Source organism: Cyprinus carpio, chromosome A10 (genome assembly GCF_018340385.1).
Source record: "Cyprinus carpio isolate SPL01 chromosome A10, ASM1834038v1, whole genome shotgun sequence".
NCBI classification, from domain to species: Eukaryota; Metazoa; Chordata; class Actinopteri; order Cypriniformes; family Cyprinidae; genus Cyprinus; species Cyprinus carpio.
In genome coordinates this window covers 17,041,215-17,064,516 of record NC_056581.1, presented here as the reverse complement: position 1 = coordinate 17,064,516, position 23,302 = coordinate 17,041,215, and the positions used below count along the sequence as shown (strand labels likewise).

The window sequence follows — 23,302 nt, the reverse complement described above, 5'->3', positions numbered from 1 at the left end:
ATAGTGTATTGTGTAAAATTTTCATGCTTAAAAAAGCCAGAGATTTACAGGGTAAGTGTCAGGGTCATCATTGCACATCTGCAGGAATCTCTCCGGACGGGCAGAGGAGTGTTCTGGTCCCTGGAAAGATCATCAATAAAGTAATGAAAAAGGGAACTGATGACAAGATGCAAGCTCAGAGGTGGACTTAGGATGAAAAGATCTCACCATGCCCTCCATGCCATGAGGCAGCAGCAGCACGATGCCATTCTGTCGGACCCACTTGGCCTGGCCGGGGGAGATGAACTGGTCGATGATGCACTGGGCTGTGTTGTGAAAGTCTCCAAACTGAGCCTCCCAGAGCACTAGAGCGTCAGGACTTGCCATGGCAAAGCCAAGCTCAAAACCTGCACACAATGAGACACAGAGCTCAGGACATTCTTGTCCAGTGTTCATATAATGTGCAGCTTCTTCTGGGTTTGTTTGACTGACAGCAACCTGCCACAGTTTATTTGGTTTATACCCACCAAGAACCCTGTATTCTGACAGCGAGCTGTTGCACACGGTATAAGGAGCCTGGTTTGGGTCGATGTAGTTCATGGGAATGCAGGTCCGTTTGTCCACGTTCTGATCGTGTAGGACATGGTGCCGATGACTGTATGGGGATAAAAAGGTAGACTATGGAGTTGCTTCCTAATCAATTTTATTCAGGAGCAGTGGCAGCTGGTAGAATATTTTTCTAGGTAGGGTGCCACATCCAACATACATCCTGGAAGGATTTCTCCCAGCATAGAAAAAGGAAAAGTATCAAGACTTGAAACATTTTAAATAAAGATAATTGTTTTACCAAGTTCAAGGTTAAGGATGATTCCCATAAAACTACATTTTTTATGCAAGCTTTTTAAGATATATATTTTTTTTTTTTACATTTTCATAATTCACAATTTATCTATACAGTGCAACAAAAACTGTGAGGAATTTTTTTTTTACATTTGTTTAGAGCATTTTCTATACATATATAAATAACTACAAGTCAAGCTGCAACAACAAACAGGACCACACAGAGATGCCAACAGACCACTATACTGGTTTCCTTAACCTGACTGTATATAGATATATACTGATCCATTCAGAATTATTAAACAGAGCAAAACACAAATTAAAAAAGTAAATAAAAACATAATGAATTTTTCGAATGTGGTTATCTGAAGGCAGCTTGACATCATATGGTATAAGTGCTTGAGCAAAAAGCTATCAGAGAGCGCACATGCACGGTCTGTTTGTTTGCACATTAATAATAACGGACCTGCATGTCTAATAGTGTACGATTGCTGTATGTCACTGTAATCGTCAATCGTACGTACAATCGTAATCAGTCTAAACTTTACTGGTGAGATACTGGTTTATACAGACTAGCCCATACAGACTAGTCTGGCCCATACAGACTAGTCCTGACTTCATAATTATTTTTAATCTAGGTATGTTTGCTCCCACAAATCACTGTACAAGTTAATTTAACATATGATGATGAAAGCACATTAGTGCTAGCCCTCCCGGAACTCATAGAGATTGCATTGCAGTGCCTGCAGTTCGAAACACTTTGGTGGTGCGTCACCCTATCGCCCTAACTGTCTGTACTGCCTACAGGGAGGAGGTTCAGCACCTGGCCGCATGGTGCGCTGACAACAACCTGCTCCTTAACACCAGTAAAACAAAGGAGCTCATTGTGGACTTCAGGAAGAAGAAAGGAAGCATGCATGACCCCATCCACATTAACGGGATGGTTGTTGAACGTGTCTCCAGCTTCAAGTTCCTGGGAACCACCATCTCGGAGGACCTGTCCTGGACCACAAACACCTCCAGCCTGGTCAAGAAGGCTCACCAGCGCCTCTTCTTCCTGCCACCGTCTGCTGACTGAAAGGCACTGCAGAGGGTGGTGAAAACTGCCCAATGCATCACAGGGACAACACTTCCTGCTGTTGAGGTCATCCAGAGAAAACACTGTCTACGTCGAGCTCCCATCATTCTTAAGGACTTCTCTTACCCTGACCATGGACCGTTTAACCTCCTGCCCTCTGGGAGGCGCTTCAGGAGCCTCCGGACAAGGACCAGCAGACTCAGGAACAGCTTTTTCCCTACAGCTGTCTCCTTACTGAATTCTGCCCTCTGACAACCCCCCACCCCCTACACACACACACACACACACACCACTACACACTCCTCATCCCTCCTCATCACTACATCTGGTTTACAACAACAACAAAAACCAGTTACACTTGTTATTACTTGCACTACTGTCTGTTCATTCATACAGAATACTGAATTATCTATTTGCACACTGGAATATTTTTCTATGCACTTTTTACTGTCCATTGCACTAGTGTAAATAATGTTCATACGCTCATAGTTTCTGCTTATAGTGTACATACACTTATTACATAATCCATCTGTATAGTATGTTCATAGTACACCTATCTGTATATCATGCTGATAGTATTTAAAATCTGTAAATTATGTCCATAGTACTGCCTTATCTGTATATTTATTGTACATTTGTAACATATTGTAAGCACTGTATATCCTGTACTTACTGCTTATTGCACTTCTGGTTAGATGCTAACTCCATTTCGTTGCCTTATACCTTACATGTGCAATGACAATAAAGTTGAATCTAATCTAATCTAATCTAATGCAGAAACCACCCTTGTTCAGGATCATGAGATGCAGCTGTTTTTACCTGAAGGTCCCTCTCTCCACATCTTGACCACTGAGACGCACATGAATGCCTTCTTTTAACAGAGAACCTAAGGCCATGTATTCTCCCAGAGCCCAGTGCACTGAGCGGTTCTGCACCATCATAGCCCTGCCCTTCAGGATGCGGGTGAGACCTAGAAGAAGACAGACAGAATGAGTACAGATGCTGGCTCAAGCCAAAAATATTTTTAAGCCTTATTTGAGCTAAACAAGCAACTTCATGGTAGAATTTTTGGCAGATGTTTTTTGGTGATTTTATTCGTTTTTGAAATACAAGAAGATTTCATTATTTCTGTAGATTAGTGTTGGGCGATATGGCCATTTTTCAAATCGTCATATCGCCAGCCCGTGAGATCGCTGATTCACAATATTATTGTGCATGCGTGGCGGCAAGAGAGAGACTCTCTGTACTTATCATAGGCTATTTCATAACTATGTGGCGAGAGAGAGCCTATGCAAGCACCAATAATCGAAATAATATACTTTCAAACATGCTACTGATAAACTAAGGTTAAATATAAAAAATATTTAAAACAACTATTTCATATATATTCGGATACAACATGTCATATATCGCTATTAGACCGCACGTCCTGTGACGAGTTTGCCACATCAGACCAAAGTTATCAGTCTGCAGTCAATGGTGAAAATCAAAAGTAGATTTATTTTAAAGACCAACAGTTTAAATGTTGTACAAAAACTAACACGTTAAATATATAAAGTAATTTTTTTAAGGTGGGTTGTTATTATATTTGCAGTAAAGTTCAATTGAACGGATACATCAGTCATACAGCGCTCCGGACCGCACGCCGCATGATGAGCCCGACGCAACGCCACAGAAACAAGAATGAAATGCATTCTAACATAACTGTGGCATTAAACTCAGTTAGTTAGGGCTCGGTTAAAATATTGCACATATATAGACCGTTCAGATTACTTGTTAAAGTGCAATGAAATACCTTATATCAGCAGACGATGTATGTCTGTTTGTGGTTGGAGACTCCTTCACCGACTACAGGCTCTAATCCTCATTTGCGCGCGAGTGTGAAATGTGGTGCTGAAGTGAAATAGCGGGGCAATTTGATAATAATAGCCGAATTATAATAGGCTGCCTAATAATAATTATAATAATAATAATTTAACACATTTATAGGAGAATGATCCTAATATCACCTTGACTATTGACAAAGACATCTGCTATCATCGATATCTCTTGACTATCGTCGATACACGATACTATCGTCTATCGGCACAACCCTACTGTAGGTACAGTAGGAGATGTAGATAAAGCCAGTTCCCAACATGCTTCAAAGTTGACTTTGGGTACAGGTGAACTGACTTTTCATAACTGTTTGCCTATGTATGCAGAGATGAGAGTGAAAGGGTACCTCCGTGGATAGTGAAATCCTCAACAGGCACAGAGGAAGCCATCTGACCAATGTGACTGAGCACTTCTTCATTGAGACCAGTGGACGGACAGCTCATGCTCTTGGGTTGACCGTCCAGAGTGAAGAAACCTGTATGGTTAGGTAAAAATATCAAGTCAAGTAGATTTCAGAGCAAATACACACATGTAATACATACATGCAAAAGTGTCTCAGTTTAGGGACATCAACACAAACACACACACACCTGGCCAAGGTGAGTCAAGCCAGTGCTTGATGTGCAAGATCTTCTCATCTTTAGAACGATTGTACGCCTCCTCACAGATTTTGTCATACTTGGCAATTTCCTCCTACAAAGACAGGCAATGTAAATATTCACAAGTAATTTCAGTAAGAAAGTATCCAAAAAATATTGCTAATATTTCCTATTAATGTAACTACAACTGAAACACTACCATTCAGATGTTTGGGGCCAGTAAGATTTTTTTTAATGTTTTAAGTCTCTTATGCAGACCTTTTATTCTGTAATATTGTGAATTATTTTTACAATTTAAAATAAGAGTTTTCTATTTTAATATATTTTAAAATGAAATTTATTCCTGTGACGCGAAGCTGAATTTTCAATAGCCATTCTTCATTCATAGTCTGAAGTGTCAGTGCTCAAGAAACATTTTTTATTATCAATGTTGAAAACGGTTTCATATTTTTATGGAAACTGTGATACAAATTTTCTGGATTCTTTAATGAACAGAAAGTTCAAAAGAAGAGCATTTATTAGAAATAGTAAAAACATTTATAATGTTACACAAGAATTTCTTTCACTTCTGATCACTTCGATGATTGTTCTAATCTTGGTGAATAAAAGTATTAATTTCTTAAAAAAAAAAAAAAACCTTTCTGACCTGAACTTTGACTGGCAGTGTGTATATATTAATTTAAGGAGTTATATTTGGTTAATCTAACCTCATATTCCTGTCTGCTTACAGCTCCTTCTGCAATGAGCTTTTCAGCGTATTTCTGCAGAACAGGTTTCTGTTTCTTTATCTGTTTGTACATCAGAGGTTGCGTAAACATCGGCTCGTCCATCTCGTTGTGGCCGTTCCTTCTGTAGCTCACCTATAGCACAAAGGTCAACACGAGAGTCAACACCTAAATCACTTTTGACACCTAGGTGGCAACATTCCCACTTGACAAAAAAAAGTGTTTCCCTACCAGATCAACCACCACATCTTTATGAAAAGTGGCTCTCCATTGTGCAGCCACATTACACACGTACATCACAGCCTCAGGGTCATCTGCATTAACGTGAAAGATGGGAGCGTTGACCACTCTGGCCACGTCCGTGGGGTACGGCGAGGAGCGCGCCATCCGAGGGTCAGTGGTGAAGCCAATCTAAAGAGAGGGAAACAAAAATATTTATATAAATGCAGATATTTACCTCAAAAAAAGTCAAACGTATGGTGATTTCAACCATTGATAAACTGCACCATTTTAACCACATATCTTCTCTTCAAAAGCAAAGTAATCCAGAAATGATATGCGTGTTATTCCAAAACAAGCACCTATAAAACATATTGTAAAACATAGAGAAATTATACAATACTACTGCTGGGTGAGGTATTGTTTTAAGAAATCAGTACTTTTATTCAGCCAGGCTGCATTAAATTGATCAAAAGTGACAGTAAGACATTTATAATATTACAAATTTCTATTATTTCAAATCACAACAGTTTTCAACACTGATAAGAAGAAATGTTTCTTGAACAGCAAATCAGCATATTAGAATGATTTGTAAAGGATCATGTGACACTGAAGACTGGAGTAATGATGCTGAAAATTCAGCTTTGATTACATTAAATTACATTTTAACATATGCTAAATAGAAAAAAAGATGTATTAAATTGTAATAATATTTCCAAAATATTAATGTTTTACTGTATTTTTGATCAAATAATTACAACCTTGGTAAGCTGAAGAGACTTCTTTCAAAAACATTAAAAAAAAAAATCTTACAGACTCTAAACTTTTGAACTGTAGTGTATAACTAATTAGAAGAGAAAATTCTAGATGGAGTGTGTGTGCGAAACAGACCTGGTTGTTTACGACCACATGAATAGTGCCATGTGTGGTGTAGGACAGCAGGTCACTCAGGTGGAAGGTCTCATAGACGATGCCCTGACCTGCGAAGGCTGCATCTCCATGCAACAAGATGGACATCACTTAGAGACAAGGACACAGTCTTCTTAGTGACACCATGTCAAACGTGTCTTGTTGTCTGATCACAAAAGACAATTAAAAACAGTTCTTAAAACTGTTGACATAATACAACTGATCACACCTTTGTCATTATGAGGGAACTGTTTAAACTTTGGATATAGGCCTCTTGATTTGTCCTTTACATTTAGTCCACGTCTGTGCAACTTGATAAATTAAACCTTAAGATGACTCCTGCACTTGAAATCTATAGTAATAATAGATTTATTTTCCTGAAGCATGGATTAAAATCCTGCTAATGCAATAATGGGGTTTCATAGGGTCTTTAAGAGAAACACTTATAGCCCCTTTCACACTGCATGTTGGTCCCGGAAAATTGACTGAGTGCCTTCTTTGTGAACGCAAACACGTCCTTGGATTGATTCTGGGATGGATCCCGGATTGGGGATCTAGTAACATTGCTGGTTTCAGTCCTGGAACAAGCACTGTGTGAACAAAAGCCGGAACCAACGCCATAACGTAGTGATGATGTAGTTATCGTGCGACTCTTTGAGTGGGTGTTTTCAATAAAACAACTCTGCAGTGCCAGAGGTGCTAGTCGGTATTTTAAATGCAGAGAGTGGTGTTTGAGTGGGTGTTTTCAATAAAACAACTCTGCAGTGCCAGAGGTGCTAGTCGGTATTCTAAAGGAGGGGAGCAGTGCAACAGTACGTGATGTGGTTGTGTATGAGCAAATTAAAAACTAAATGCAACAGCGTGATTTCTCGAGAAATCACAGGTAAGTAGTAAGCTCAAAAAATTCCACCAAGTGCTGGATCATAACAGAAAGAGTTGCAGCAGAAGATTAGATTGGCCTTTCTACAATTTATGTTACAATACAGCCTAGCGTTTTTAACTCGTACATTACACTTCACATCCTGATGTCATGTGTCATTACGGGACCTTTACGGGCTGTGTGTGAACGCATACACAGATTCCAGGAAATCACTGGCAGTGTGAGTGAACCAAAATCTAACGACTCCGGAACAATTGCCGGGACACATTACCCCTGTATTTTCCAGAATCTCAGTGTGAAAGGGGCTTATGTTAATAACATAAGCACAGATGCTAGAACCACGAGGGCAGTTCACACACCCTCTTGCCGTCAGAGTCACCGCAGTAGAACTGCTCTGCCTTGGTCTTGCCCTGCACTACAGGGTCCACTGCCTCCAGGTGTGAAGGGTTGGCCATCAGAGACAGAGTGATGTGACGATCAGTGACCCGGTTGATACGTCTGTGGTACATACCCAGATGATACTTCACATCACCTGAGCCCTAAAGAAAACAGGACTGGAATGTCAAGATTCTTTGTTTGTAAGGAGCATTAAACTTCACATCACCTGAGCCCTAAAGAAAACAGGAATTGTATGTTTTTATTATTTGTTTGTAAGTGGATTTTGTTATGAGCTGTAAACAACAAATACAGTACTAAATTTTTAATGTATCACTGCACTGGTTGTTCCAGATTCGCATTATTTGTTAAACATGATCACTTTCATTTTAAAGTTGTCATGAAATTAAAATTCAACCTATTTCTAAGTGCTTGTTATTGTGAACAGTAACACCTGTGCACGTTTAACCCTTTTTTGGTTACATCATAAATATGAAAGCTTGTATCCACCACAGGATAAAACAAAGAAAAAAGAAAAAAAGGTAACTGCAACTTGCTATTCAGAGAAAAAAAAAATCAGAAATGTGAGATATTTACAGTTACCTTTTTTAAAATCCTGAGGTGGAATTGTGAGATACAAAATAACTAAATAATTTATTATTAATAATATTAATAATTATAATAATTATAATAATTCTGTTTATTTATATGGATTGTTTGATTAAAGTTTTTTTTATTATTTTTTCAGAAAAAAAAAGTGAGATGTAAACTCAAAATTCTGAGAAAAAAAGTCAGAATTGAGTGATGTAAACTGGATTCTGAGAAAAAGTTCATAATTGTAAGATGTAAACTCAGAATTCTGAGGGAAAAAAGCCTGTATTGCGAGATGTTGCTTCATATTGAGCGCTTCAAACTAATTCACAAGCACACGATTTAAAACGGCTTGCACTCCTGTTGAATGCGTGTGCTGCTTAATGCATTCAAGACAAGTTTTCCTCAGCACATGACTTACATCTTATGGTTCCATCCTTATCTGCAAATGTTAGAAAGTCACACCAGTATTCTGAATCATGACTTAAAAAAAACGAGGTATGTCCTGAACTGTCATTTTTGTGGAAAAATTGTTGAGATGGGACATTGGGATCTGGCTTTTTATTTGTGTGTAAACTCTGAAATATTTGTTTTGTAATCTGTATAGTGAGCTGAACTAGAAACTTGTGCTGAAGGAAAAAAAGAGCTGCTCACCTCATCTGCAGCTTCCAGCTTTGAATCAAACTGGCAGAAAATCTGTTCCAGCTCCTTCCGGATCACATTAGCAAGCACATTCAGACGGCCTCTGATGGACAGCAGACAATTCAGACATGTTTCAACAGCCTTATATACACTGTATACTTCATTAACCAGAATACACTGTGCAGTCAGTTGTTCCTCTACCTGTGTGGCATTCCCATGATAACGCTCTCCACTCCGTTCTCACTAGATTTGTCGATGATGGTTTTGAGTGCAGGAATGAGAGACTCGCATCCCTCTAGGCCAAAACGTTTCTCTGATGACCATTTTCTCTGCAGGAACTCCTCAAACCTGGCAGCATTACAAAAGCATGGACATAAAATGAAGAGAACTCATTTTTGGAATTTTGCTCATTCCGACTGATTTTGCCAGCAAGTGTCATCTGCAAATATATGATGCAAGTGAACTGTTTGATGCAAATGATTCCCTTTTCTTGCATTTTTTTAAAATGACCTTTAAACAACTGATGTCAATTTTAGTGGATGTATGAATTCATTTCCGTTTTGTGAAGGGTTTTGCTTTAAAAGTGTGCCTGTGCTTAAATTATTTGAATGGCAAATGATGAATTCAGGTCTCTGGAAAACAATGTCATGGACAGACCTGGTTGAGCGGACCATACGGGCCAGTAGCGTCCTTTTCTCGTCCAGAGTAAACTGCATCACTCCTGGCTTCTCAAACTTCTGTCTGATCCACTGGCACTGCTGCAGGTCATTGATGAACATGAACTCCACCCCAATGTGCTGACAGTAGGCCATCTGCATAGTGCGGTGAGAGAGAAGTCATGCAAAACAACCAATCTTTATAGTTCGATAGCAGAAAGACAAAACATTTATATTGTTGGTGATTACGTACCTCTAGACGCCGGATGATTTCCCTGAGTGGAAGGGCACTTTCACTTCCCCCGATGAAGGTGGTGGTGGGAAGCCGGAAAACTTTATCCAGATCTGCTTCTTCCAGTCCATAGAAGCCTAGCAGCAGACATGCAAACATATGGATGGAGAAAGGGGAGGAAGGGCACGACCGACACACATAAAACAAACACTGCTTTAGAGGAAGTATAGATGTGAAACATTTTTTGTTTTAAAAGTGCAATTTTTATCAATTAAAAGCAGATAAAAGCACATTCAAGCACAGAAGACACATAACATGCAAAGAAAAAGCTAATCCAATAGTGTGAGCAGAGGAAAAAAGAAAAGATGAGGGTGAAAAACAGATCTATTCCAGCCCATTCCACTGGGACCAGAGGGAATGAATGCATAAGACGCTACAGATGGCAACATGTTAGTCTTAACATGCATGTTTGAACAAACTCTTTTTACCTAGAAATGTGTTTCAGAGTACAGTTGAACTCTTTTTCGCATTGATTAATAAGCAACATGTAAGTGTGTTATTATCTGCAAACCATTAAGCAGAAACGTAGACCAGAATCTCGCAAATCAGTTTGTTCTGACCTATGATCTCAACGTGTGCTAAAACATGACATCATTTACAATGTGTAACACAGAGCTACAGACACAAAAAAATAAAAATTAATAAAAAAAAAAAATTAGGGAGCCATTGGCTCCTATAAGAAACAAAATTAGGCACCAAATAATTTTTTTATGTGCCACAGAATAAACATATATTATTATTATTATTTTAAACATTTCAATCATACGGTAATGTTTATGTCTCTCATCTTTTCTTGTCTTTATCATCATTTTAATTAGGGCTGAGTGATATTGGCAAAAAAAATTTTTTCTTCATATCAGTCAATATTGATAATTATCACAATAGATGTAAAATCTTTATTTCTTTCAAGTCTAAAGGCAGATTTTTGCTCCAAAGTGAAAGTTGTAGAAACCAGACCATTCATTTTCCTTAACAAAATAAATATCTAAATAGAAAAATGTATTTCTTAGTTTCTGCATGTTCTAATGAGTGATATTGTTTCAAATCAAGAAACAGGTCTGGGTTGCCCGATAATATTAATATTAATAATAATAATAATAATATCACTTTTTGTCTCTTAGAAATGCACATTTAATAGTAGCTTGAGTTAGGATGAAGAGGTATATTTTTGCTCATTATCACAATCAGTAACATCTGTAAAAATGGTAGCAACCTCATTTTTTAATGGTTACATTTATTCTGACCAAATTTTTTATTTATTTATTTGTTTGTTTTTTAATTAAGCATTAGTCTCCCATAGAAGCATACATTTATGTAAATCATGATAAACACCTAATCATGATCAACCTAATGTATAAAAAACAGTAGTCTAAAAACATTCAGTATAAATGCACACATTCTATCGCTTAATCACAAATACATACTACAATATATACTATTACTCCTGTAATAAAATTCAGTGTGAATATCCCAAATTTCTGCCACAATACCATAGTGCAGTGAGTGTTACCATAGTAAATCCATGGTAAATGATGGCAGCGTGTAGACTGAATGGTTATCGTTATCGAATTATCACCCAGCCTTAATTTTTATCCATCTTGTAGATGTCCTGGGAACTAAGGATCACTTAAATTGGGAACTAAACATCTTTTCCAACTTGAGAACTATATTCAGTCACAAAGAATTGTAATTAACACAGAATCTGTACCAGTGTCGTGGACCATAATTATTTAAGCAAAACTTTTGAGTGTAGTTTTGGCTCCTAATCAATGCATCCTATAAATGTTGTCAAGTCTTGCACACATCTAGTCTGTTTTTCTTCATTAGTAACATGAAATTATATAGGAGGTGGTGAATTTTACCTTTATCTCCTTGCATTCTATCTTATGTCAACAGGTTAAGTAAAAATATGAATATGCTATATAGCACATACATTTTGCAAAATGTTCCTATTTATAGTTATTTTATCAGGCTGGCTAATGAGATTATGGACACCGAATGGTTATTCTTTGTTATATTGTGATTATGGTTAGCGAAATGTTGTTCTTTGGTTGGTTTTTTATAGGTTGATGTTTTATAGTTTGAAGTTTAGATTTTTTTTTCCAACCTTTTGATGTCCATTCTTGATTTTCGTATGGAGTAAAAGAAAGCTGAAAGTTCATGTGCTGGCGCTAAAGCTATCGCTCATACCACATTAAAGAGTGCCAAAATGGCATTTATTGTTTGTTTCGTTATGTATTTCGTTTTCGTATTTGGCAGAATTTTAAAGCTGATACTTTGTTTATAAAATGTAACAAAGCACAAAGCTTAATGCGATTATTGGACCGCAAGCGCGCTAAAAATAATATGAAGCTCACGCATTAACAGAACATAGCTAATAAAATGTAATTATTAATGCGATTTATTGTTTTTAATGGATTTTTATATTGCTAAGTCCACACAGCTGACAGCTTTTCTTCATGCACTTCACATGGTACCGCTCTCTCATGCCGCCACAAAAGCTGCTTTTAGCAGGTATTCTTAATTCGATACAGGTGGTATCTTTTTTTCATTTTTCCACTAAAACTTTGATGTGCATCGTCACAGTTTATTACATCAACATAACAAAAGATGTGATCGTAAAACAAAAAGAAGAAGAAAAAAAAGTCATCACATGCAAATTTTAAATCATAATTACATAATATAAATCATGTAAATTTTTTCTTGTTGGTAGTGGAGACATTAGCAAAAACTTATTGAAGTTGTTACATTTTTTTTTTTAGTTTGTAACGTACTAACATTAGTTGTTCCTGTTTACTTATCTACACAACATACATGAAGTAATGTTCCTCAATGCTGCAGGCTAGTAAACATGGTAACTTTCCTGCAACACCAGTTAAACAAGATTATGCTAAACAAAGACCAAACTGAGAATGTAAGCACAAATAGCAGGTTTTGTCAAGTATGGTAACTTTCCTGCATTTGGTTTTTAGATAGATTATTTTAATTTAAGATCTATGGGAATTTTTTTTTTTTAGTTATTTTTAATTTTTTATGTCTTAGAAAAGGTTTGATGGTTTAGAAATTTGTAATTTGTCAAACAATTTAAACTTTATCATTTTCTTTCGCAATAGTGATATTAATATTAACACCACTATAAATTACCATTATAAACTGGCATCCATCAAGGGTGACTTTGGGAGAGTCTAACAGCATGTCACTGCCTCAAACCCGAGCTCTGAGGCAATATCTGACATTCTGTGAGGATCAGGACATTATGTAAGAAACAGATCCTAGGCAAGGTTAATGAGGGAAATCGCCAGATATGCCAGCTGGGGCTCCTACAAGGAGGAGAACGGCGCAGTGCCACGTGGAATTACATAAATGTATTTCTGCTAAGAGCTTTTTGATTTTCTACATTTATAGGTTTCATTTTTGTTTTAATATTTTTGTTATGTGCTTTTGTCATTTTTATTATTATTTTTTAAATATTTATATTTCACTATTTTTTAGCTTTAGTAATTTTAATAATTCAGGTTAAAATGATTTTAAGTTAACTGTCACGGTAGCACTAATGCGAGGAGTGAGGAACGAGGAGATGTAGGAGAAATCACTACACAAGTCTTTAATAATCCAGGAACAAGGAGTACAAGGCAGGTAGGAACACATAGGAAGCACAATGGGGAATGACGATTAGAAGTATAAGACCCGACAAGAAAACATGGGGCAGACTACACCTTAAATACACAACTTAAAAAGGTCACTGACAAGACACACCTGGGAGCAATGAACAATCAAACACAAGGGACAACTAGGTCATGGAGCACAATGGGAGGAAAACAAACACACTGACAGTCCATATTCCAAACATTACCAAAGCAATATTCCTTTTTTTTCTGTTTTCTCAAAGTTTTTCTTTAATATAACATATACATTTTATTTCTGCTTTATTTCAATTATCAAAAATTATTTTAAATGGTTTAAGCTTGATTTGGTTAACAATAACAACACTGCTGTAAATGGTTTGGAAATGCATGCTCAAGTATTCAGTTACTGACAGCCTTTTAGGAAGAAGCCATAAGGACAATGTTTGGACAACAAAATCAAGCACACAGGTTCCACTAAACGCTAAAAAAAGACAGCAAGGCTCTCTTTTTAACTATGCAACACTCTAAATTGATTTAATCACTGCTTTTTGATCAGGGAACTGGTGGGAGCTTCTAAAAAGGCTACTAAAATGCACTAGCTAGTCCTCATACCTCCAGCTCTTAGGTGAGACAGACGGGCTTTAAATACAGCTGCATCTGAGGAGTCAAAAAGCATCACATCAATGCCCTCTGTGTGGACATGGCCAGTGTTACAAACCTATTTTTGTTTTAACGGTCATACCACGTCATGACCTGAAAAGAACTGAACCTGTGAGGTGTTCTGAAAAAAGCACTAAGCGAAGCATTTCCACTGAATGAAACATAGAACAATGCAGCGCTGGAAAACTCACTCATCCCATATAGTGCACTTTAAAAACCCTACCGTCAATACACTACTGACTGAGGTCTCACTAGTACTGGATGCTATTGACAATCAGCCTGCCACTGATAAAGGCTCTAAAATATCAAGCTTTGCTATTGCCTTGTTTTTTATTCAAATTTTGCTTAAGTAGAACATTGTACTGCCAAAACACATTTTCATAATTAGCAATTTTGTCTTGTTTTCAAGTAAAATAAATCTAAACTACTAAGTTTTTTTTTATTATTATTATTTCAATGGCAGGCTGATTTTTCTTGCTGTAAGCAAGAGAAAATTTACTGAGGTTTATGCTTAAAACAAAGAACATTTTCTAGTGGAGTAAGAAAAATCTACTTCATTTGAGATTTTTTTTTTTGTTTTTTTTATTTATTTTGTATTTATTTTTTTTTATTAAGTGCATCTCTTTTTAATGGTGTTTCAATATTTATACTGTAAAAAAAAAAATACTAAGGAAAATTTATTTGCAGGGTGAGTAATGATGATAATTAAATAAATCACACATCTTTTTTACAAATATTCATGACACAAGAAACCTGAAGATCAGGAATCACAACTTTTGATGGGCTACTTTGAGTTTGTATGGGGCATTCTGATGGTTCAGATTTCCCAAATTGTTGTGTTGACTGTTCTAATGATAAACTAACCACAATCTTCCTAAGCAAGCTGACTGTGTACGCGAGGCTTGTCTCTTGCTTCCAATTATCCATGCTGAATGTGTGCATGCAGATAAACCTCTACAAAAGGTATGTGCTCAATACAATGAGAAATAAAGCAAATGCTATTCACAGCATTCAGAAAAGCCTACAGCATAGGCGTTACCAGTGCAATAAAAGAGCCACTGTAAGAGGATATGAAAATGGCAATCTGCAGAGAAAAAGAGGAACTACAACATGACACTAGATGAGACAAGTATTTCACTGACAAGCCGACACTTTTGAGGTCAAGAATGATGTTTACAAAGACATCAGGTAACATAATTTACAATGGGCAAAGCCAGGGGACTGCATATGATAATGTAAAAACTTAATTTGGCACCATTATTTGGCATCAGAGATCTATTTCAAATAGTAGGCAGCACAATAGTCTACTCAAATGTCATACATACACTATGTTCAAAAGTTTTTGGTCAGTAATTTTGTACATTTACAGTGGAAATCAAAATTAGAGAACAACCTACAATTTTCTAAATTTCAAGGTCACTGTTTAGTTCTATTTGAAGTTATCATAACAGGAGTAGAAGGGCAGTTTTTAAGCATATTTCATAAATTAATTGTATTCTGAAGCACAGTATAAAAAAACTTAAATGAGATTTTTGAAAAATAAAATGATCAAAATTAGAGAAAACTTACAGATACCTCCAAGTTATTGTTGTTAATCTGGCACCTGGTGCTAATTTCCTTAATTATATGACAAACCCTATTTAACTGGCAATATTCCTCTAATTTTCACTGAGATTGTAAAATGGCAGCTCTAAACTGACTGAAACCATGCAACAGGAGGTTGTCTGGATGAAGGCCAAAGGGACGACCCTTTTAGCCTCTGCATGAGATGTTTGAATCTCTGTGAAAATCTGTGATTTTTAGTATATTGCAGCTTTACAATGACACTAATTCATTCAAGTCCCCACAAACAGGCTGGTTGTCCACATAAGACAAATGCAAGGGAAGACAGGATAATGCAGAGACTCTCAATCAGTTTAACACTGCAGCTGGAATTGCTCGCGAGCTCAGCGCTGAACAGGGTAAGGATCTGTCTCAGCACATTTAAGAAAAGTCTAAATGAAAGCACACTTTGCAGTGACAAAGCCTCTCATCAGCAGAAATAATCAAAAGGCTAGGCTCACCTTTGCTGATGAGCATGTTGTGTGAACAGAAGAGAACTGGTCCAAAGTTCACTTTAGTGATGAGAGAGAGTGATTTATTTGGGACTCATGGGAAAGATTTTGTTTGGCATCAAACGGAGGAAGACTGAAGCCCAAGTGCATAAAGAAGTCAGTGAAAGCTGGAGGAGGAAGTGTTATGGTTTAGGGGATGTTTTGTGCAGCAGGTGTTGGGCCTCTTAAACACAGACATGGCTGGTGAATGCAAATGTTTATCAGAACCTCCTTCAGCAACATGCGGCTAGAATCTCCCAATCAGCCTGCAAGTTTCATGCAGGACAAAGCAGTTCCTTGAAGTTAAGAACATTGAAATAATGAAATGGCTGGCCCAGGGTCCTGACAGCTGTAACCCTCCAAAACTTTAAATGTAATCTTTTGAGCTACAGTGGTTACTGTTCTCTAATTATGATCACTGTTTTCTCCACAAAATAAAGGTTTTTGTTGAAATGCCTTGGTTATTTTGTCAAACATGTTAGGAACAGTGGTATACCCACAGCTGATAATCCTTCAAACTTTGAGCAATGGAGATTAACAATGTTTTAAAAAAATCAAGTATTTATAGATTTTTCTCTAATTTTGATCTCTAATGTATATGTATATTTGTTTTCAGAAAGGACGCATTAAATTGATCAAAAGTGACATTTTTATTGTTATAAAGATTTATATTTTAAATAAATGCTTTCTATTTATAAAAGAATCCTGAAGATGCTGTATTGTGGTTTCCACAAAAAAATATTAAGTATTACAATTGTTTTCTACATTGATAACATTAAGCAATGTTTCTTGAGCAAATCAGCATTTCAGATTGATTTCTGAAGGATCATGTTAAACTGAAGTTTGGAGTAATAATGCAAAAAATTCAGCTTTGCATAACATAAATAAATTACATTTTAAAATATATTCAAATAGAGACCAAGTATTTTAAATTGTAATAATATTTCACAATATTATTGTTTTTACTGTATTTTTGATCAAATAAATGCAGCCTTGGAGAGCAGAAATTCTTCTTACGAAAAAATCTTACAGATCCCAAACTCTTGAGTATAGACTCAAAAATCCTATTAATTAAATGTGCAATTTCACTTAATAATTGTGTGTGCTATATGTATTTTTGGACTTATTAGAGTATTCATATGTCTATTGTAATCAACTGATCATTGGCAGCTAGGTTTGAAACAAGGCCATCAACTCCAGTATCACCCATTTCCCAAGCAATGTTTATATTATGTTGAACCTGCACACAAACAACACTAACCCCTGAGTGTGCTTGTATTTTACCCATTGCAAATATCCAGACAGGTCTGGACAACATGCATGCTTCAGGTAAGGAAGGACAGCACAAAAATAAGCCATGCCACCTAAAAAGATTAAATCATTCTCCAACGCCTGATCAAAACCTCACCAAGTTTACCAGAAGATGTGATTATATCTGCCGGGACGTACGAATCAAGATCTGCATCCATAATTCCCAGAGGATCCAGCTGTGCAACGTGGTGCCCTCGAATCTGCAGGGAGTTCCAGAAAAAACACGTACAGACAGAAAAAGAAAAAGAGGAGAAGGTAGGACAGTAACCCAAAGAAAAGCAGTTAAGGAGGTAAGATTTGGACAGAGCGAGTGTGAAAGCCACCAGAGAGATGACAGAAGAACAGGGATAGAAGGACAGAGCAATGTTAACACAATAAATAAGCATGCCCCCAATCACACTGAACACCACAAGCAGTTCTCACCGGACTGATGGGACCCGATAGAAAGTGTGGCATTGTCAAAATTTACACAACTGATGCCCAAAGGGTCGAGTTTGGCTATATGATGACCTCTGACCTGTAAACAAGGCAACAGCACTTACAAGCTAACAGAGGAGATCACAGATCACAGATAACATTCTTTACTAAGGCACTTATATTTTATATTGAAAGGGTCCTAGCTTTTTAATTAATCAAATTATCCAAGATAATCAATTTTTAAAATATGCCAGGTGTGATGATATATTTAAATCAATTCTGTGGAGATTTGCAGATAAAGATTACATGTCGAAAAGATGCTCATGTATGAGGAACGGGGATAATATGAGGTCCTCATTTACTTTATCCAACATATTGGACCAGCAATATATGCTTGAAACTTGGAAAATTTGGAGGTAAGGGTAATATGTTTAGTCAGTACAATACCAGCAAAAATGAATGATGACTTGTTTTTTAATCTTGTACAGAGTAAAGTCACCAAAACAATGAAATAACTTAAATATGCACTTATGTTCAAAAGTCTGGGGTTGGTAAGATTTAAAAAATATATATTTTTGAAAGAAGTCTTGCAGGCTCACCTAAGCTGCATTAATTTGAATAAAATACAGTAAATATTGTGCAATATTATTACAATTTAAAATAAATATTTTCTATTTGAATATATTTTAAAGCATAATTTACTAATGTGATGCAGAGCTGAATTTTAAGCATCATTAGTCCAGTCTTCAGTGTCACGTGATCCTTCAGAAATTATTCTAATATGCTGATTTGTTGTTCAAGAAACATTTCTTATTATTATCAATGTTGAAAACATTTTTAATGTTAAATATTTTTGTGGAAACTGTAACACATTTTTGATAAATAGAAATTTTAAATGAATTGCATTAATTTAAAATAGAAATCTTTTGTAAAATTAAAAATGTCTTTATTGTAACTTTTGATCAATTTAATGCATCCTAGCTGGAATAAAGTTCTCATTTATAAAAATAAAAATAAAAAATAAAAAATCTTACTGACCACAAACTTTTGAACAGTACTGTAAATACAGGAATCATTATTAGTACAACAATATGAAGAGGGGAAAACAGCAGCAGTAGAGTCCTCTCCTCCAAACTTCCAAGATTTTAGCCTTCATACCTGGTAGGCACGGATGAGGGACTGCACGGCAAGGTGGTCTTCCACCAGTTTTTCCACATTAGGCTGAGCTCCAACCAGTGCCTGGGCCTGAGACAGTCCTGAGATACTCACCCCCACTGGAGGTGGACTTTGGTAGGCAGAGCCAGGGGGGGCACCTTCATTGGCATTACGGAAAAAGATATCCCAAGACTGTTGAGAAAGGAGAAAATAAATTGCAGTAGAAGAAAAATTATTCTTCAAGTTCTGTGCACTAAACACATTTTAAAAAAAGATTATTTTTAATGTGTTAATATACATCCACTAGGACTGGGAAAATAAATCGCAAATCGAGAAATGATTCAGCATCGATTATGAGATTTTCAGAATGCATCACTATTCTTTCTCAAGTCGATTCTGAGCTTACATATCCAGTGTAGACAGCATCACTTATTATAATGAGTTCTATAGTATTTTGTTCCGCCGCGCTGCTCGCGTCTGGTGTAGACACTGTGTTAGTTTTGAACAGCAGATGGCGCTGCATGCTTTAGAAACAGTTGTACTCTGCTCGTTTCCAAATCCTAACACACACTTGAACCTAAAATAATCATTCATAAAATTCGAAAAGGTTAGAACGAATTACAAGGGTGTTGACAGTGGGGTGTGTTTACATTAATCTTGCATCATAAAAGCATTCTGACACGAGGTGAAATTAAACGTCTCAGCTGAACGCACAAGCGCTCTTCAGCACTCTTCTTCATGAGCATGTGAGTGTGCGGATAAAAACTAGATTAGAGCACCATCTGCTGTTAAAATCTTATCTCGGAATTGATTCCAGAGAGAATCGCGATGCATTCGGAAGATCTCAGAATCGATCCATGAATAATAACATCCCTAACATCCACTGACTTACACAAGTTATTCTGCATTATTAAAATAAAATGTTAAATAGCAATTTCAATTTTTTTGTTTTGTTTTGTTATTTGACATATTTTAATTTCACAAGAATTGTGCAGCATTTTGTCCAAACAAAATTAAAGGATACCTTTTCATTTACAAATTGTCTTAAATCTAATTTTGTTGAAAAAAAAAAAAATAAATGAAAATTGTGAGAAAATCATGAAATCAGTATTGCGAATCGTATTGCATCATGAGCTGAGTGTATCATTACATCCGTACTGCCGACCAGCAGAACTGGTGTCTTGCATCATCACACAGGAATTATTCTGAATTATGAACTTTGCTTCATCATCCGAAGTTTCCAATACAGATGTGGTCTGTGGTCAAATCTGAGTAAACTGTGGGAAGGGGTCAAATTTCAGTAAACTGCTTTTCCGAGCAGCAAAACTTCACTGGATAAGCTGGATGTTTGATTGCATAACCAAAGACATTTGATGCAATCATCCGAAAAGCTTTAGGTTCATGCAAGGACAGAAAGAAGAGCAGTTTGAACCCTAGACCATGTCTGACCTTGTTCTGGGCATAAGGGCTTGCTTACCTACGTCGGGTCACTGTGACTCAATGACACATCACACAGGACCTCATACTAACCTGATAAATGTCTAATAGGCTTTAAGGAGCTAAAGAGCTCAGTGAGTTAAATTGAGAGCGCCAATGCCGTATCATCGCACAGCAGGGAAGTCTGTATTATGCACTTCCTTCATAATTGTCCTCAACAATTTAGTTATTATTTATTACTTCGGTCTACAATAGTCTGTATGTTGTTTTTATTTATGGCTGCTCATCGGAGGATTCACTTGCGTACTTTTTCTGTGGCTCAAGACGAATGAAACACTCCAAGGTCAAAAGAGTTAAAGCTAATTTATATAAATGTGTATAAATATGTATAGCAATATATAAATGCACAGATAGACAGTATTGACTGTTCATCTAAAGGTATGCTTAAGTGTGTTGTTCAAAGAAATAAATAATAATAATAATAAAAAAATATAGAACTAAATGAAAGGGTGATGCAGCAGGTTTGTCCACTGCACTTGACTTAGTGTGTTTCAGTATGATACATTCTTCACAGTTTCTCAGAAAACATTTTGTTCTAGTTTGAAAACATCCTGGCTGGAAGCATACAAAGGCACATGAAATGGAAAAGAAAAGTCTTACATAACAGCCCTGCAAAGCTAAGCCTACTGTCAGAGAGGGGAAACAAATTTGAGTTATGGATTTATGTGTGTTGTTTGGGATGGTCTTGTAGAATTATGAAGTTTGTATGTACTAAAGAATAAATTTGTTTCATAAAAGAATCATTCTAACTGCCATGGGAACTGAATCAACTGATTCAGTTCACAAAGATGTGACTCAAAAGGATGTTTCATTCACAAATCAAGATGTCGCTACCTCTTACATGAACCTGTCTAGAAGATTTATGGCTGATATCAAGATTTTTAGAAGATAACAACTTCTACAAAAGTTATATGGGTGCTTTCTGCATTAAGTCTTCAAAGATTCACTTACATACTGTATATTATATGGGTCAATAATAAAATTGAAGTAAGTAAATGATGACAGAGTTGTCATTTTGTGTGGACTGCTCTTTCAACATTCAAACAATTACCAATTTAACTTTTTAAATCAAACCTGAAGACTAAAAAAAGGAAAGTCATTAGAGTAAGTTATTAAGTTGTGATGAAAGATAACGTATAATTTTTTTCTGTCGTATAGCATCCACTGATTAATCTTCCACAATATGAACAGGATCGTGTTGTGAAAGTAAAGGGTGAATTTTGATTTCACATGGATTTTAAGCGTTGTAACTGTTGTATTGCAGCAAAGCAGCTAGGATTTTCGCAAAATGCTCTACGCTGAGAGCTGACATCTTACCTTGTGCACACTCTTGGGGTTCTCCAGCCATGCGTAGTACATCTCCTCCACATAGTTGGAGCTCGTCCCATTGAGAAAAGGCTCAGCGGCAACAGGGGCCGTGTAGCACCGAAAGGGCTGAAACGTCCTTAGGGCCCCAGGTGTCACCGCTGTCCTCTGTTGTGAGAAACTTGTAGCATTCTGAGAAGCTGTGAGCGGCCTTAGCCGTACAACGCAAGTCCTTAAGCGATGCATCGCAGTCTATAAACCAGCTCCACCGCTTCTCCAAACCAACCACGAGAACTAAAGCTCCACGCAGCACTGAATCCAACAGATTCTGGATGTGTTCTTTTAATAAAGGTGCTTGTCCTCCTACTCCTCCGCTCAAGGTCTATTCGATTGAAGTCCCAGGAAACTGAAAGAAACACCAGCATGTCAATAAATAAGATTAATAAAATGACATTGCGGCAACAGTAAATGTTTAGGAATGAACAGCATGTTTTTGTGCCTGCCCTACAAGGTCTGTTTTGCTCAGAAGTCTTACAAAGGATTCTTCCCGAGCATGAGACAGTTGCACATGCGTGCTGCCCTTTAATTTATGAAAATGACTGATTATATGCATGCGGAACAACATTTTTAAACCATTTTTAAACACTCTAAATGAGATCCGGTGTTCTGTCGATGTAGCATACTTTATCAGAATAGCATACCGGAAGTTGAGTTTTATGGGGGTATGCTGTTTTGATAGCCCCTGGTTTAATAAAAATACAGTTTATAAAGGCGTATGCTGTTTTGATAGCCCCTGATTTAATAAAAATACAGTTTTTTTAAATTAAATTCCACCAATTTCACTGCTGCGCATGCGCATTAACCGAAAGCATCCCATTCTGATGGGTATGGTGTTCCGTAAGGACACCGGACCATATCTCAAAACAGCCGGTATTTCTGCAATAAGAAGTTCAAACACTGTAACGTTATAGCTTACATCAGGGCTGCTGAACCTGTAATGGTTACAACAAATCACTGGACACCAAAACCTCGTCGAGCATGAAATATGACATTAAACTTTTCAACAGTGGGTGAAAAATAATAATCTCTTAGCAGCAGCGAAGGTCTCGTGAGTAACGGTCCACACCGGCTAGCTTCAGCTAACACCAGCTAATACAAAACTCTCCATAAAACCATCAAACGTCTGTTTAAATTGACAGTGTCTCAATAGAAGAGGATAAAATATCACATTATATAACTCTTACAACAAACAAACCATTAAATGTGTCTATTTACAGAGTTTTCTCTTCAGGGTTGCTGACAGACGCAGAAGTGACTCGCTAACGCCTCACTGACAGAAGCATTAAACATCAAAAGCGCTGCGAAAGCCGATACAAAGCGATTCAAATACTTACTCTTAGAGCGAGAACTGTGCTGTGCTGTTCAGTTTAATGTCGTGAAACAAATAAATTAAAGAGAAAGAGTGGGATATCAGGAGAGGATGAGTCTCTCAGCGGCTTGTTTCTAGGCAGCGCGAGCAGCGGCTCCGAGACAAGAGCGCGCATGACGTCAACCTCACGGCACGTGGAGCTGCAT

General features: G+C 36.9%; 1 protein-coding gene across 6 annotated transcripts in view; it reads right to left on the bottom strand.

Moving 5' to 3' along the window:
• Positions 1-23,302, bottom strand: part of LOC109097361 (2-oxoglutarate dehydrogenase, mitochondrial-like) — a 26,105-nt gene extending 2,803 nt beyond the window's left edge. Inside the window, exons 1-18 of one of the 6 annotated variants that reach the window (XM_042765525.1) lie at positions 23,122-23,302; positions 21,740-22,133; positions 18,929-19,117; positions 17,451-17,553; positions 9,625-9,740; positions 9,373-9,527; positions 8,917-9,063; positions 8,728-8,818; positions 7,467-7,646; positions 6,210-6,338; positions 5,331-5,510; positions 5,082-5,234; positions 4,366-4,468; positions 4,122-4,250; positions 2,717-2,867; positions 507-634; positions 208-386; positions 49-120 (exon numbers count right to left, since the gene is read on the bottom strand). In XM_042765525.1, coding sequence (XP_042621459.1) covers positions 49-120; positions 208-386; positions 507-634; positions 2,717-2,867; positions 4,122-4,250; positions 4,366-4,468; positions 5,082-5,234; positions 5,331-5,510; positions 6,210-6,338; positions 7,467-7,646; positions 8,728-8,818; positions 8,917-9,063; positions 9,373-9,527; positions 9,625-9,740; positions 17,451-17,553; positions 18,929-19,117; positions 21,740-21,973 — 2,439 coding nt within the window. In that variant the 5' untranslated portion in view covers positions 21,974-22,133; positions 23,122-23,302. Of the gene's footprint in view, positions 1-48; positions 121-207; positions 387-506; positions 635-2,716; positions 2,868-4,121; positions 4,251-4,365; positions 4,469-5,081; positions 5,235-5,330; positions 5,511-6,209; positions 6,339-7,466; positions 7,647-8,727; positions 8,819-8,916; positions 9,064-9,372; positions 9,528-9,624; positions 9,741-17,450; positions 17,554-17,776; positions 17,871-18,928; positions 19,118-21,739; positions 22,134-22,235; positions 22,403-23,121 lie in introns of those variants that run through there. The other 5 variants (XM_042765529.1, XM_042765528.1, XM_042765527.1 and 2 more) reach the window with 5 other exon arrangements.